This window comes from Ictidomys tridecemlineatus, chromosome 7 (genome assembly GCF_052094955.1).
Source record: "Ictidomys tridecemlineatus isolate mIctTri1 chromosome 7, mIctTri1.hap1, whole genome shotgun sequence".
In the NCBI taxonomy this organism is placed as follows: Eukaryota; Metazoa; Chordata; class Mammalia; order Rodentia; family Sciuridae; genus Ictidomys; species Ictidomys tridecemlineatus.
The window spans coordinates 43,230,569-43,243,485 of NC_135483.1; the positions used below are offsets into that span (position 1 = coordinate 43,230,569).

Genomic DNA, 12,917 nt, shown 5'->3' on the forward strand with positions numbered 1-12,917 from the left:
TCCATTTCCAAAGTCTCCAAAAGAGTAGATTTGAACACCGTTTTGTCATTCAAGGCTTTTCTGTTTTGGAAGATTTAAAATTATGTAGTGCTAATCTTACAGGAAATATCCACAAGGTTTTTTAGAGTCTGATGCAAATCAAATGATTCTTAGGATCACCATCTGAAGTTTTCTTAGAAGGGTGCTTTGAGCAATTTTTTTGTTTGACTAGATGGATTTTACTGTCTTTTGATGTCCTTGCCATGTGTTAACTCCTCCCTTCACCCCCAGTGTACTTGGCTTTATTATTATTATTATTATTATTATCATTATTATTTTTTTTAGTGAAATCATTCTGACTTTAAATTTCTATTCTATGCTGTATGTAAAACAGAGTTCTGAGATTATGGGAGAACTAGTTCATTTTACTTTATAACTCAAAGAAAAAATAAGGGAAGAAATTAAGGTTTATTAATAATGCTAATAATTATTTTGAAATGAGTCAGTGTGTCTTGAATTTTTAGTGAGGTATGTATTCTTTTCTCCAGAATAATGGCTTCTTTAGTGAGATCTGATAAAGCAATTTGCAAATTGCAAGATCTTAAATGTATTGTTGACTCATTGTTCCTTTAACCTGTTTTTGTCTTCTTAATGTATTACAGGTTATTCTGTATCAACTTCACTTTCTTTCAAGGGATTTAAAGCTATTTTTATAATTTAAGGCATGTATAGCTTCTTTCAAATTCAGTGTTTGGCAGTGTTCTGGTGTAAGCTTCCCAGAAATGTAAGCATATTATTATTTCAAAGTGGCCTCTTTCAGGGCCTTGGCTGTTGCAGAAATTTGGCTTATGAATCATTTGAATGAATAACACTTGTTGCTAATCCTTTGTAGTCTGAAAAACAATGTGTGTGATGAACCCCAAGAATACCTCATGATAATATATAGATTTTAAATGTTGTGCTATGCTTTGATGCTGTTTAAAATATTACAGAATTCAGAATATAATACAGTGGATACAAAAACCACTATTTCACAAATAGCTTTTTTCATAATTAGCTATTGTGCTTGTATTTTGTAGTGTTATAAACTCGTTTTGAGATATCAGTTCTTTTTAGAGGTGCTTCAATCATGTGTAAGGGTGTGACCCTTTCTAAATGTCCTAAGTTAATATTTTACATCAAAAGGGCTTTCTCTACCTATAACTGAGATGTCTACATAGAGGGATTAGACAGTGTCCTTTAGAAATAACATGTTAGAGTAGTATATCAGGGTTCTTTTTCTCTGGTTTTCTAACAATAGATGCTTCAGATGAACACTTGATTTTGAATCCAGGCTGCACACTTGATTCTGAAACCAGGTCACACCCTTACCCACTCTATCACACTTAAACCTCCCAACAAAACAAACAATGACAAACTTAGTATATGTGCATCTTTGATTTATGGGAATTTCCAAACATTTGCAAAAGTAATATGAACGAAACGACCTTCTTGTTATTATATTCATAAATTATCAGCTTTTGCTACTCTTGTTTCATCAGTTCCGCATTCTTTTCATTGTAATTATTCTGCTGGAATTTAATACCAATATCATATTTTTTATCCATAAATACTTAAGTGCATTTCTTAGATCTGTAATGGTAGAGAGAAATTTTAGGCGAAAATTGTTAAATTTACTTTATTTCTGTCTTGTGTCTGAAATTAGTATAATTCATTTTTTTTTTCTTTTTGTGGTGTTGGGGATTGAACCTAGGGCCTTGTGTATGTGAGGTAAGCACTTTATCAACTGAGCTATATCTCCAGCCTGAATAGTTCCTTTTTTGTTCCCCACTGATTGGTTTAGTTTTCCTAGATTTATTTTTGTCTCTCCTTGTCTGCCTCCAAATTCTCATTTTATTTTTATCATGACCATTCTGGGCCCAGAACAGAGAAAAAAGCATGGTAGTACACAATTTATATACACATGATTTTAAAATTTCACTTTTGGTGACCACTTTTATTTCTTGGTAGTCAGATTAATAGTGAGATTTTTAGTTTAGGCCTAAAGCTCTCCTTTATGAATTTACCCAAGGAATGGAGTGGAGATTTGAGTGTATGTTAGTAAAAGGAAGTTGGGTCATTGGGGAGAACCTAAGCAAACAAGATTGAGATTTTATCAGCATTAAGTATTATTCTACTTGACAACATAGTTCATGTGTGTTTATGCCCTGAAAGTAAGGCAAATTGAGCAGTTTTAAAACAAAATGGTGGAAAGTTTTGATAGTTTCTACTTCTATTGCTTATACATCAAACTAGCCATTTCTCAGCAACTCTGATTCAGCAATTCATTTCTTTTTCAGCGGAACTTCCACCTCCATACACCGCTATTGCCAGCCCGGATGCCAGTGGTATTCCTGTAATCAACTGCCGAGTGTGCCAATCGCTAATCAATTTGGATGGCAAACTTCACCAGCATGTGGTTAAGTGTACGGTTTGCAATGAAGCTACGGTAAGTGGAAATTTCCATTAACAAAAGCATAAATTATTACCTAAAGGAAGTTCTTTGATAATGTTACTTAAGAGTGGATGGGTACAAATAGAGTGATCTTTTTTGTCTTTTTCTGTCTTTTGTCATACAAGGATGCCTCCTTATTTGAGCTAACCCTGTTAAATCATATTTTTGGTGAATTTACTTTCTAAAATAAGACTGGCAGGTATTTATGATTATCTTAAGTATCTGTTTACATCACAACTAAATCCCTTCTGGCTTTCACAAAAATTGAAAATATACTAGACTTTAAGGCAAATGTGGACTTTGTCCCTATTATGTAGAAAATTTTTTAACTTATTTTATGTCTGCAGGATGTCAGTATTATTTTCTCTGAGCTTTTATAACTATGTGATTATTATTAAAAATCTGTGTCAAAGTGTTTACAAATACCTTGACATTTTATTCCATTTGCTAGATATTAAGTCAGTGAAATGTTAAAAAATTTGAAGGATACTTTTTTAAACTGAACTTTGGGAAGAACAAATACATTTTAAGCAAACATTTTACAGTTTCACATCATAAACTGGTAAATCATATACTGCCTTAGATGAAATGTGTTTCTACTTTCATCATTAGGTTTTGTTTGAAATATTCTGGTCTTTCTCAAAATCTGCAAAATTCAATAGTTTAATTTTTGGTGTTTGTACTTTTTTCCTCTTTAGAAAAGTCTAAAAAAGTCAGCTAGTGATTATTGTGTCTCAAAAACTACAAATCATGGATACTGGCCTTCATATGTTTGATAGAAATGTCCTAAAATAAAACCTGAAGTCATAAAGCAATATATTTCATTGTCAATAGTTTTTTTCCCCGTAAATGATGTCATTTGGAGAAAAATTTTATTGTGTAAATTGGTGATACCTACAAAACTAGCAGTTTTCTTCATAAGTTGAATGCTGAGTAGTGAATTGAATTAGCATTAACTTCTTTAGTGTTCTTTGCAGAGTTGGCAAGAGAGTAAGAGTTGTGAGTGGAATAAGAAAAGTAAGAGTTGGGAGTCTCATGAGTCATAAAAGCAATTAAAATAACAGTGCCTTCAACGGTTCCTTGGATTCCATGTTAGTGTTAATATCATCCATATCAATTCTTGTTCTTTAATGAATAGACAAAGGGAGTTATAAAGTTTTATAACTCATGGAGATGAACGGAACAGCCTTGGTCATTTGTGTAGGAATCTCAACGTGCAGATTTAGCAAACAGGATCAATCTGGCTACTTAGAAGTGAAGTTCAACAGGATCGGTGGGGTTTGGCTATAAGAAAACTACCTCTGAATGTAAGGGAAATTTTGCTGAAATTGTTACATGATTATTGCCTCCTGTGGAGTAAAGTACAATTGTGAAGATTCCAGGGAGAGTGAATAGTATTTAATCAGATTGCCTTGTTTGGTATCAGTAACATTACAGAAGAGGAAAAAGAAAAAAAAAAAAGACCTTGAGCAGTATCTTAGCATACAACTTGCTAATATTTAAAATGTGACTTGATCTTAAATTCTAAATGAAGAAGTGTTAGGAGATTAGGAGCTTCTTTGGAGATGTTCTAGGTTGAAAATACAAATATAATGGGCTATGGCCAATGGTCCCTTATATATATAATTCTCTGTGCCCCGTTGAGTTTCACTATGATTCATTCTCCTCATGTCATCTAAAACGGGGTATCAGTATATCTGTCCTCTTTAATGACAGCCACTCTGATAGAAACCTGATACACCTATGCCGATTAAAAAACAGAAAAGAAAAAAAGAGAGAAAGAAATCTAAGGTTAATAATAGATGTCCTTTTTCAACAGACTGAATTGGGAAGTAAGGAGCACATGTATGTATTATGTGTGTGCACACATGTGCTAGCAAGACTTGGAGAAATACAGAATTAAAGGTTAAGGGAGAAATGATTTCTAGTACAAGTTAATGGAAAATCTGAGATGTCTTGGAGAAAAAGTGGCACTAGATGACTGTGTAACTGATGGAGAGACTAAGATTCAGAGGCTGAGGCCTGAGGTTTGAGTCCTTGCTCTGTCATTTAGTAACTCTATTTCTTTGGAGACGTTACTTCTCTAAACTATGGTTTCTCATTATTAATAGCAATTCCTGCATTATAGGTTTGCTGTTGGGATGCAGGGGTTAAAAGCCTAGCACAGTGCCTGGTACCTGTAAATCTATTTTGCTAAGTAAGAATCTTCAAACTTGTACATAAGGACATGTTTCATTTTGTTTTGTTTTTTTCTTCTTCACTGAAGACTGAACATGACATGGCATAGGCTAGCACTGAGCACTAGTGCTTGAAATCTTCTAGTTCAGTTACTTGGTGTCATGAGTGAAGGAATTGAGGTCTAGAAGTGAGATAGGAAGAAGATATTTTTTAAAAATCCTGTCATTTGTCAAGCAGTTTCTTAATGGCAAATTTTGGATATACACAAATTAATTCTTCTATTCTATTTTTTCTCAATACTTCAGAAATTATAGGTATACATTCTGGATGTTTGTGAATTTGAGATATTTGGAGTTAGTTATCTACATCTACACTTTAGTAAATCATAGGTGGCTTATTAACTTTCATATATTTTTATCAAGGTTATTTACTTTAAAATTTTTACATATTTTTAAAAAATATTACACATAAAAAGGTTAAATAGTTAAAAATGATAGTATGTATTATTTTTGTAATAATACTGAATATAACCTCAACTTCCAATGGGATTTTGTACCAGTTAGCCCTTTGTAAATTGAACATATGGTCAGTTGAAAATGTATTAATATACCTACCCTACCAAACATCCCAGGTCAGCTGCACAGTCCACTGTACAATGTAGATTGTTTCTCTTTGAGATTGCCTAACTGATTGGGAGCTGCAGCTCATTGCCTCTTCCCAGCATCTTGAAATATCATGCTACATATCTCTAGCCCAGAAAAAGATCAAAATTCAAACCTCTAAATATGATTTCTACCCAATGCACATCACTTTCACACCACCGAAAAATTATTAAGTAGAACTCTTGAAATTCAGAAGCCATCTGTAGGTAGATGATAAATTCCCTTGTGTCTCTTAATTACAAACTCCCCAAATATTAGCATTATATTACATTAGCTTTTCCTAAGTAATTTTTTCTAGTCTAGATTTTCTAAAACCAAGGGAATTCACTTAAATAATCACAGAAAAATAATCAAATGTAAGAAATTAATATAGATACAATATGTTATCTAATCTTTTGACCTAATTCATGTTTTCCTGATTGTCTTGTTAGTCCTCTATGGAGGAAAAAAAAATATTCTACTCCAGGAATCAAACCAGAATCGCTTGTTGTATTAGGTTGTCATATCTCTTTACTGTCCTTTTATCTGAAACTTGTTCTTTCTTCATCTTTTATTTTTTTAACATTACAGGCAAGATATTTTGTAGAATGTCTCTCAGTTTTGGGTTTGTCTGATGTTTCCACATGATTAGCTTCGGGTTATACTTTTTTGGCAGGAATGTTGCAGGAGTGATGTTCTGTTCCGTTCATAGATTATTTAGTTCAACAAGCTTAAGTTATTGCAAATGATATTTCCTTTGATGTTTTTTATTCTCATTTTTAAGTTTACTCCAAAGTTTTTTTAAATGTTAATACTAAGAGCAATTACAAGATTTTTAAAAAAGTTATGTCATAAAATTAATCATTTATATTCTACTGAATGAAGTTTGAGAAAAGTTCAAATGTGTTCTGAACTCCACTTTTCCCGTTGTTCTTACTGAGCTTGCTTTTCCTGGACAGGGGCAGGAATCTTCTATGAATACTTGCACCTGGCCAGAGAGAGAAAGAGAGATAACCTTGTCTTGTGAAATTTAAAGGGAAAACAACTCTTGGTGTGTGATAAATATTCCTCGTATACTAAAAAGTCAGTACAAACTCATTTTGAAATATTCCCTTAAAAATTAATCTCTACCAGCTCCCAAAATATCATAGAGTGCTTGCCAGCATGTGTGCTATTTGAACCACTTGCAGTGCACCTTTTCTTTGGTACTTTGGTAGCACTTTGGGGAGCTTTAGTTTTAAAGGAATCATTTCCTTATTAAACACAAACAAGCTTTGACAATCTGTATCTTGGTTAATTTGCTGTGTTTGCATTTTCTTCCCTTATGTAGCCAATCAAAAACCCCCCGACAGGGAAGAAATATGTTAGATGCCCTTGTAATTGTCTCCTCATTTGTAAGGACACATCTCGGCGAATAGGATGTCCGAGACCCAACTGGTAAGAGAGAAAGATTCATTCATTTGTTCATTCAACAACTATTTATTAAAGACTCATTATATGCCAGGCTTTGTTCTAGACAGTATTTGCCCTTAAACTGATTATAGCATCTAGATTAGTATTTTGTTGTTGTTGTTTTTTGCTTTTTGTTAATGAAATGACATGCTTAGAACTTCATGGTCATAGGTATTTGTAGGATATAATATTTTTGAGTGAGCAATGAATGATTTCTTTGTATGCAAGTACTTAATGCGCTATAACAAACCAATGGCTCATTGAACCTATTTAAAAAGAACCAGTTGGTTTACTTTTGATGTGGTCAATTTTAACCCAGAAATGTATTGGTTGTTATTATATATATCTCATTGTATGCTACATTACTTTCTGATGAGCACAATATATATAATAAATTCTGGAATTATTTGCTTTTGCCAAATGCCATTATGGATATGCTTAGATGCAGATATAGATATAGACATAGGTACACATACACACACACACACACACACACACACACACACACACATACACACACAGAGACTTTAACCTGTTTTTTCTGTGATTTCTGATTCTTTGATCATTGCATGAAACATTACAGGCCCATCTGATGACAGTCTGAAAAATAGAAAGGAAAAGTGGCTCTCATTTTGCTTTCTTTCCATCTCTGATTAAACAGGCATCAAAGAATACTGGATTGCTCAGGGAAGTTTAGTTGTAACTTAGCACTTCGATGCTTTTACGACATACACATTTTTGTTGATGTAGAATATAACTCAATCTTCTACAAAACTTAATTTGTCTTCTAGAATAAGAACTGTATTCTGATTTAAACTTACAAAATCTTGGAAATGGCAGTTAAATTGTTCCCAAGATCATTGATTTGAATCTGTACAATAACATTGTTTCTATTCTAAGCATAAAAAGACTTTTTTTTTTTTTAAACTTTTGTGACTATTACTACATTCTGTGATTTTGGCTCTAAAACTGGACATTAATTTACAAAACAAGGATATTTTCACTGATAATATTCCATATTTTGGGCTGTATATTGTAGGTTGAACCCTTAGCCCATTTATAGGATAATGAAATACTTACATTTTTTTTTATTTCACAGTAGACGCATAATTAATCTTGGCCCAGTAATGCTTATTTCTGAAGAGCAGCCAGCTCAGCCTGCATTGCCAATCCAACCAGAAGGAACAAGGGTGGTGTGTGGACACTGTGGAAACACATTCCTGGTAAGTAATCGGACATTCGTTAGAGGGCATCAATCTGTAAAAGGGGGTCATGATCTTATAGATTTCACAACTGCTCATAGTCTTAGAGTTTGTTTGCCCATGAGCAAATTGATCAAAATAAAAAAGAGCCTTATTTAGAAGATGATCAAAGGCACAGCTAGGATATACAGCATCTTTTGTGAATTAGACAAAAGATCCATCCTCTGATTGGTCTAATTGCAAAAGAAAAGGGGCTTCTCTGGATAAGTCAATAAGAAAAACAGTGCCCTCTCCAGGTTTAGCTCTATGGTATCTTTTTGTTTTGTTTTTTAAATCTGTGATTATTTTGACATGGTGAGCAAAAGAATCTTAGCTCTCCTCCCACCTACTTGGCAGAACACAGAGTGCACAATCTCATGCAGTAGCTCTGCTTCATGGCTTCTAGATTCAAGAACAGTTCTTATAATTTATCAAATTTTAAAAATTAACTTTGGTACCCATAAAGGATTTCTATAAGATAGTAATCTTGCCGCAATTTTACAAATGATAAATTGACATCTCAGGAAAATTAAGCAATTAGCACTACAGATTTTGGTCAAATTTTGTCTAGCTTGACAAAAAGATTAAAATGGATAATTATATCATTGTAAATTATAGATATGAAGTCTGCTAATGATTTTTGGATAAAAACCAAGAAAATATAAGTAATTTGATATGAGCCATAGTTATTGAAATTTACTGTTTTACTACTTCTAATTTCAACTCAAAGTTTGATGTTAAAAAAGTTAACTTCATAGTGACCTACCTATCAGGAAGAAAAAGAACAGGTTTTCTTTTGTTGTCCAGTCTTTATTGGAGACAAAATAGAACCTCAGTATTAAAGGTCCCTTCCAGGGTATAAACAAGATGGCAGCAAAATACAACAGACACTAGTATGGCAGTATGTATAAATGTGGATGTGTAACCAATGTGAATCTGCAATCTGTATATGTGGTAAAAATGGGAGTTCATAACCCACTTGAATCAAATGTATGAAATATGATATGTCAAGAGCATTGTAATGTTTTGAACAACCAATAAAAAAAATTTTAAAAAGACCTGCTGTCATTAAGGAATGAGTGAGTTGAGAAAAGAGTGGGTGATTTGGTTTTTTTTTCTTCTTCAAATTTTTGCTTTTATTAAGGTAATTCATATGCACAATTCTAAATGTCACACGGACTGCAGCCTCCTAATCTGGCTGACCTCTAGTTTTCATCCCCCAGGTACTTTCAACTCTTCCAGCTGTTCTGCTAGTATTTCCATGTGTTTGCATTGTTTGAGCATCCTTTTTCTTTTTGATTAAGAAATTTTAGACATTATGTAAACAGGTAAAGTTGTAGGATTTAGCCCTCATACCACCCTCCCATTCTTCTTCCTTTACCTGTTTCCATATTCCCAGTCAAGTTATAATATTATTTAGTGTTTGCTTTTTTATGATTAGGTAAATTACATTCACAGCCTAGCCAAGTAATATAGTACATTTTTTTCATATGGCTCTGTAAACATTTTCTTGGATTTATAGATAACTGTAACCTGTAATGAAACCTGTAAAGAAGCAAACAAAAGCGCATGCACACACACACACACACACACACACACACACACACACACACACACACACAGACAATGCAGAAGAGAAGTGGCTGCTCCTCCCAGCAGTTGCATTTATTTTTCTCAAAAGTTAGGTAGCTCACCGATACCATAACTACATTCTATAACTACATTCTAACTAGTATTCCTTTAACCCTGAGTGCTAGCTAACTGAGATAATGTCCAGGTTAATACAAATACAGAGCCTTTTTCTCCAAGGACGTCACCATAGAAACTAGAGAGTACACCTGCATAGTTACCTTAATAGCTTCAATGGGAAACTGCTGGGTATTCCAAGTGTGGGAAACAGGGCACCACTAACACCCTCCCAACCCTCCATCCCCCAGAGTTTGCTCACCAGGGGAATGCTTCCCTGTACATTTCCACTGTCAGAATACCTACAGCAACCTCCCCTTTGGATTTGTTTAATTTTTCATATATAAATCATTAGTTCTTCTCATATTCTTTTATTAAACTATAAACTTCCCATTAACATAGGCCAATGGGTCAGGTAATCTTTTATTTAGGCTTCCTGCTACTAAGCTGTCATTTTTCACCATCAAACTGAAAATTCCTCTTTCTCCTTTCTGGTTTAGATCCCACACTGTCCTGATTGTTCTTGGCTTATTCCTTCATTGTGGTGGAGCAAGTCTCTCTTTACTTTCTGAGAAAAGAAGGAGAAGAGAAATGAATTTTAACCCTTTTATTTCTTAGATGGTTTTTGATCTGATGTCATATTCCCTTTGTGGTTCTTCCAGATGTAGAATTCAAGGTTGCCAATTTCTCCTCTCAGAAAGTTGAAGGTTTTATGACACTGTTCAAGAGAAAATTGGCTGTATTATGACTCCTGATATTTTCTATATGACCTGTTTCTTTCTGTTTTTTTTTTCTCTTATTTTCTGTTCTCTTCTTTCATTTTCTTCACTGTCCAAAAATTCCATGAGGATGTACTTTAGTGAGAGTCTTTTGGCTCCTCAGTAGGCCTTTTATAGCCCACTCCATTTTATTTGTTCCCTTTCTAGAACTCCTTAGATAATTTACTAGGAAAATTCTTCAACATTATTTAAAATTCTTCAGTTTTCCTAAACTTAATAAAAGCTTTTAATTTTAGATGATCTAACTTAATTTTTAATTTTGAAAAGCCTTGTTCTCTGATCCCTTTCTGTTTTTCTCCTTTTTTTGTAGAATTCTCTTTTTTATGGCATTTTTTTAGAAAATATTAATTGTGTTTTTCTGAGGCATTATTTTTGGATTTCTTGTCTCTGTTTTCTTTTCATTTTTCTATTTGTTTTCCTTTTATGATAGAAGTCTTAATCATATTTCACTTATATTTAAGAGTAAGTCACTGATTGAAATCCATTTCTGAAATACTGAGACATCAAAAAGAATTGTCCCATGTATTAAAATAAAATAATATCATGCGCTGTGTTTTCAACAGCATTCTTCTATTTAGCCTATATTTATTTATTTATTTATTTGGTACCAGGGATTGAACTCGGGGGCCCTCAACTCCTGAGCCACATCCTCAGCCCTATTTTGTATTTTATTTAGCCTATAATCTTTTAATACATCAATATTATAAAGCTAAAGTTAAACTGACAAGGACTTTGCACTGTTCATACAATTTATTGCACAGTCTGGCTGGAATGAAGAGTACAGTTTAGGTTCTTTTTTTTTTTTTGGAGTGGGGGTAAATTTCTCTGGGGAAGGATCCTCTAATATATTGTGATAGATAGTCCAGGGGACAGCATTCTAGGAGCCAAGAGAAGTAACAGGGGGTGCGGTTATCATGGTTTGAACTCAGGGACACTCAACCACTGAGCCACTTCCCCAGCTCTATTTTGTATTTTATTTAGAGATAGGGTCTCACTGAGTTGCTTAGCAGATCACTTTTGCTGAGGCTGGCTTTGAACTATTGATCCTTCTGCCTCAGCCTTCCAAGCTGCTGGGATTATGGTGTGCACCACCATACCCAGAAAGACAATAACTTTAATGTACATATATTTCAGAGTCAATGTTAACCATTGTCTGTTATATCCATTAAAAATATATTCCAGTAGTGTACTATTGAATTATTAATTTTAGGTAATATATATTTTTTGAGCCTTCTAAGATAAGTTTAAATAAATATATATTAGGAAACTAAGTTTGTCTATTAAATACATTGATTTTTAGAAATAAGTAAAACATGGGAAGACTTCTAGAAATGATTGTGATTGAGGGAAGTTGCTCTTGATCTTTCTTGACAGAAATGAGTTTTGTTTGTTTATTGAAACTGCAAGTTTTGGCAACAAAATTCTAAGTGTAAGAAACAATGTTTTAAATAGAGGAACAGTCATAAGTCAACTTCTTTTCAAAAGCAGTTATTTGAATTGAGTTGAGTAGATTATGACAAAATCATTTTTAATAATGAATGCCTTTCTGTTCTTAGTTTTCGACATTTAAGGGAGTACTTGTAGATAACAATAAAATCTAATGTGTGGATTCTGAGTTACTCTTGACCCAGGGTTTTGCAGATGCCTCTTCAATCCTTTTCGCTTCTTTTAACTATGAAAAACTGAAATTTGTTACTTATAGGTTATATCTAAAAGGACATTACAAATTCAGCAACTATGCTAAACGTACGGAAATATAAAAGAACACTTAATATTTCTATATCCTTCTACTACCGAATGTTCTGTTCCGATTTCTGTAAAAATCTACGTAAAACTGTTCAGTATATTACTTCTAGAACTTTTACTGATAAAAGTAACTTCAAAATAATTCAAGTTGTTACAAAGTATAAGTAAATGAGAGGAAGTTTTGCAGTTGTTTCAAAGATGATGTTGCCTTGGGTTGATATTCTCAGATGTTGAAAAACAGTAATCTTGAAAAATAAATGAAAGTAAAAAAAGTGAACAGTCATGTGAATTTTTATTTCTAGTTTCCCTGTCTTAAGACTCTATGTTCCTATTGTGACAGAGAAATTATCAAAGTTCACTAAATTTCATGATGTTTGACATAATGATGAAGAAAAGGAGTCCAAGAAACCCAAATTTGTTAGAAAAAAGCATGTTTCACATATTTTCTGAAAATTATATAGTGTGGAAAATATTTAAAAGAATAAGTTCTTGAAACCTCGCTGCCTACAATTTGAATCTTCTAGAAAGAAAAATTGATGACCTAGAGTTTTATATAAAATTAATTTTGATAGAGGAAAAGTTGTTTGATAATGAACTACTAAAGTACTTAAAGAAATTCCCCTAAAACTATAAGGAAATAATACTCTTACCTTTTCTAGAAGGTATATAGAAAAATAAACAAGATGGAAAGTTAAAAGCCATTTTTGAATGGAGGGGGTCA

At 33.1% G+C, this 12,917-nt stretch overlaps 1 protein-coding gene and 1 long non-coding RNA gene across 3 annotated transcripts in view; one reads left to right on the forward strand and one right to left on the reverse strand.

Moving 5' to 3' along the window:
• Pip4p2 (phosphatidylinositol-4,5-bisphosphate 4-phosphatase 2) overlaps positions 1-12,917 on the forward strand; it is a 48,564-nt gene that overhangs the window by 21,960 nt on the left and 13,687 nt on the right. For both annotated transcript variants that reach the window (XM_078016932.1, XM_005328642.4), the window contains exons 2-4: positions 2,319-2,467; positions 6,623-6,729; positions 7,844-7,967. In XM_078016932.1, the coding sequence (XP_077873058.1) occupies positions 2,319-2,467; positions 6,623-6,729; positions 7,844-7,967 (380 nt within the window). The remainder of the gene's footprint in view (positions 1-2,318; positions 2,468-6,622; positions 6,730-7,843; positions 7,968-12,917) is intronic.
• LOC120892952 (uncharacterized) lies at positions 6,044-10,705 on the reverse strand. The gene is made up of 3 exons (XR_013423926.1): positions 7,825-10,705; positions 7,277-7,344; positions 6,044-6,280 (listed from the first exon to the last, which is right to left on the reverse strand). It is a non-coding gene; the product is annotated as an uncharacterized LOC120892952 (long non-coding RNA).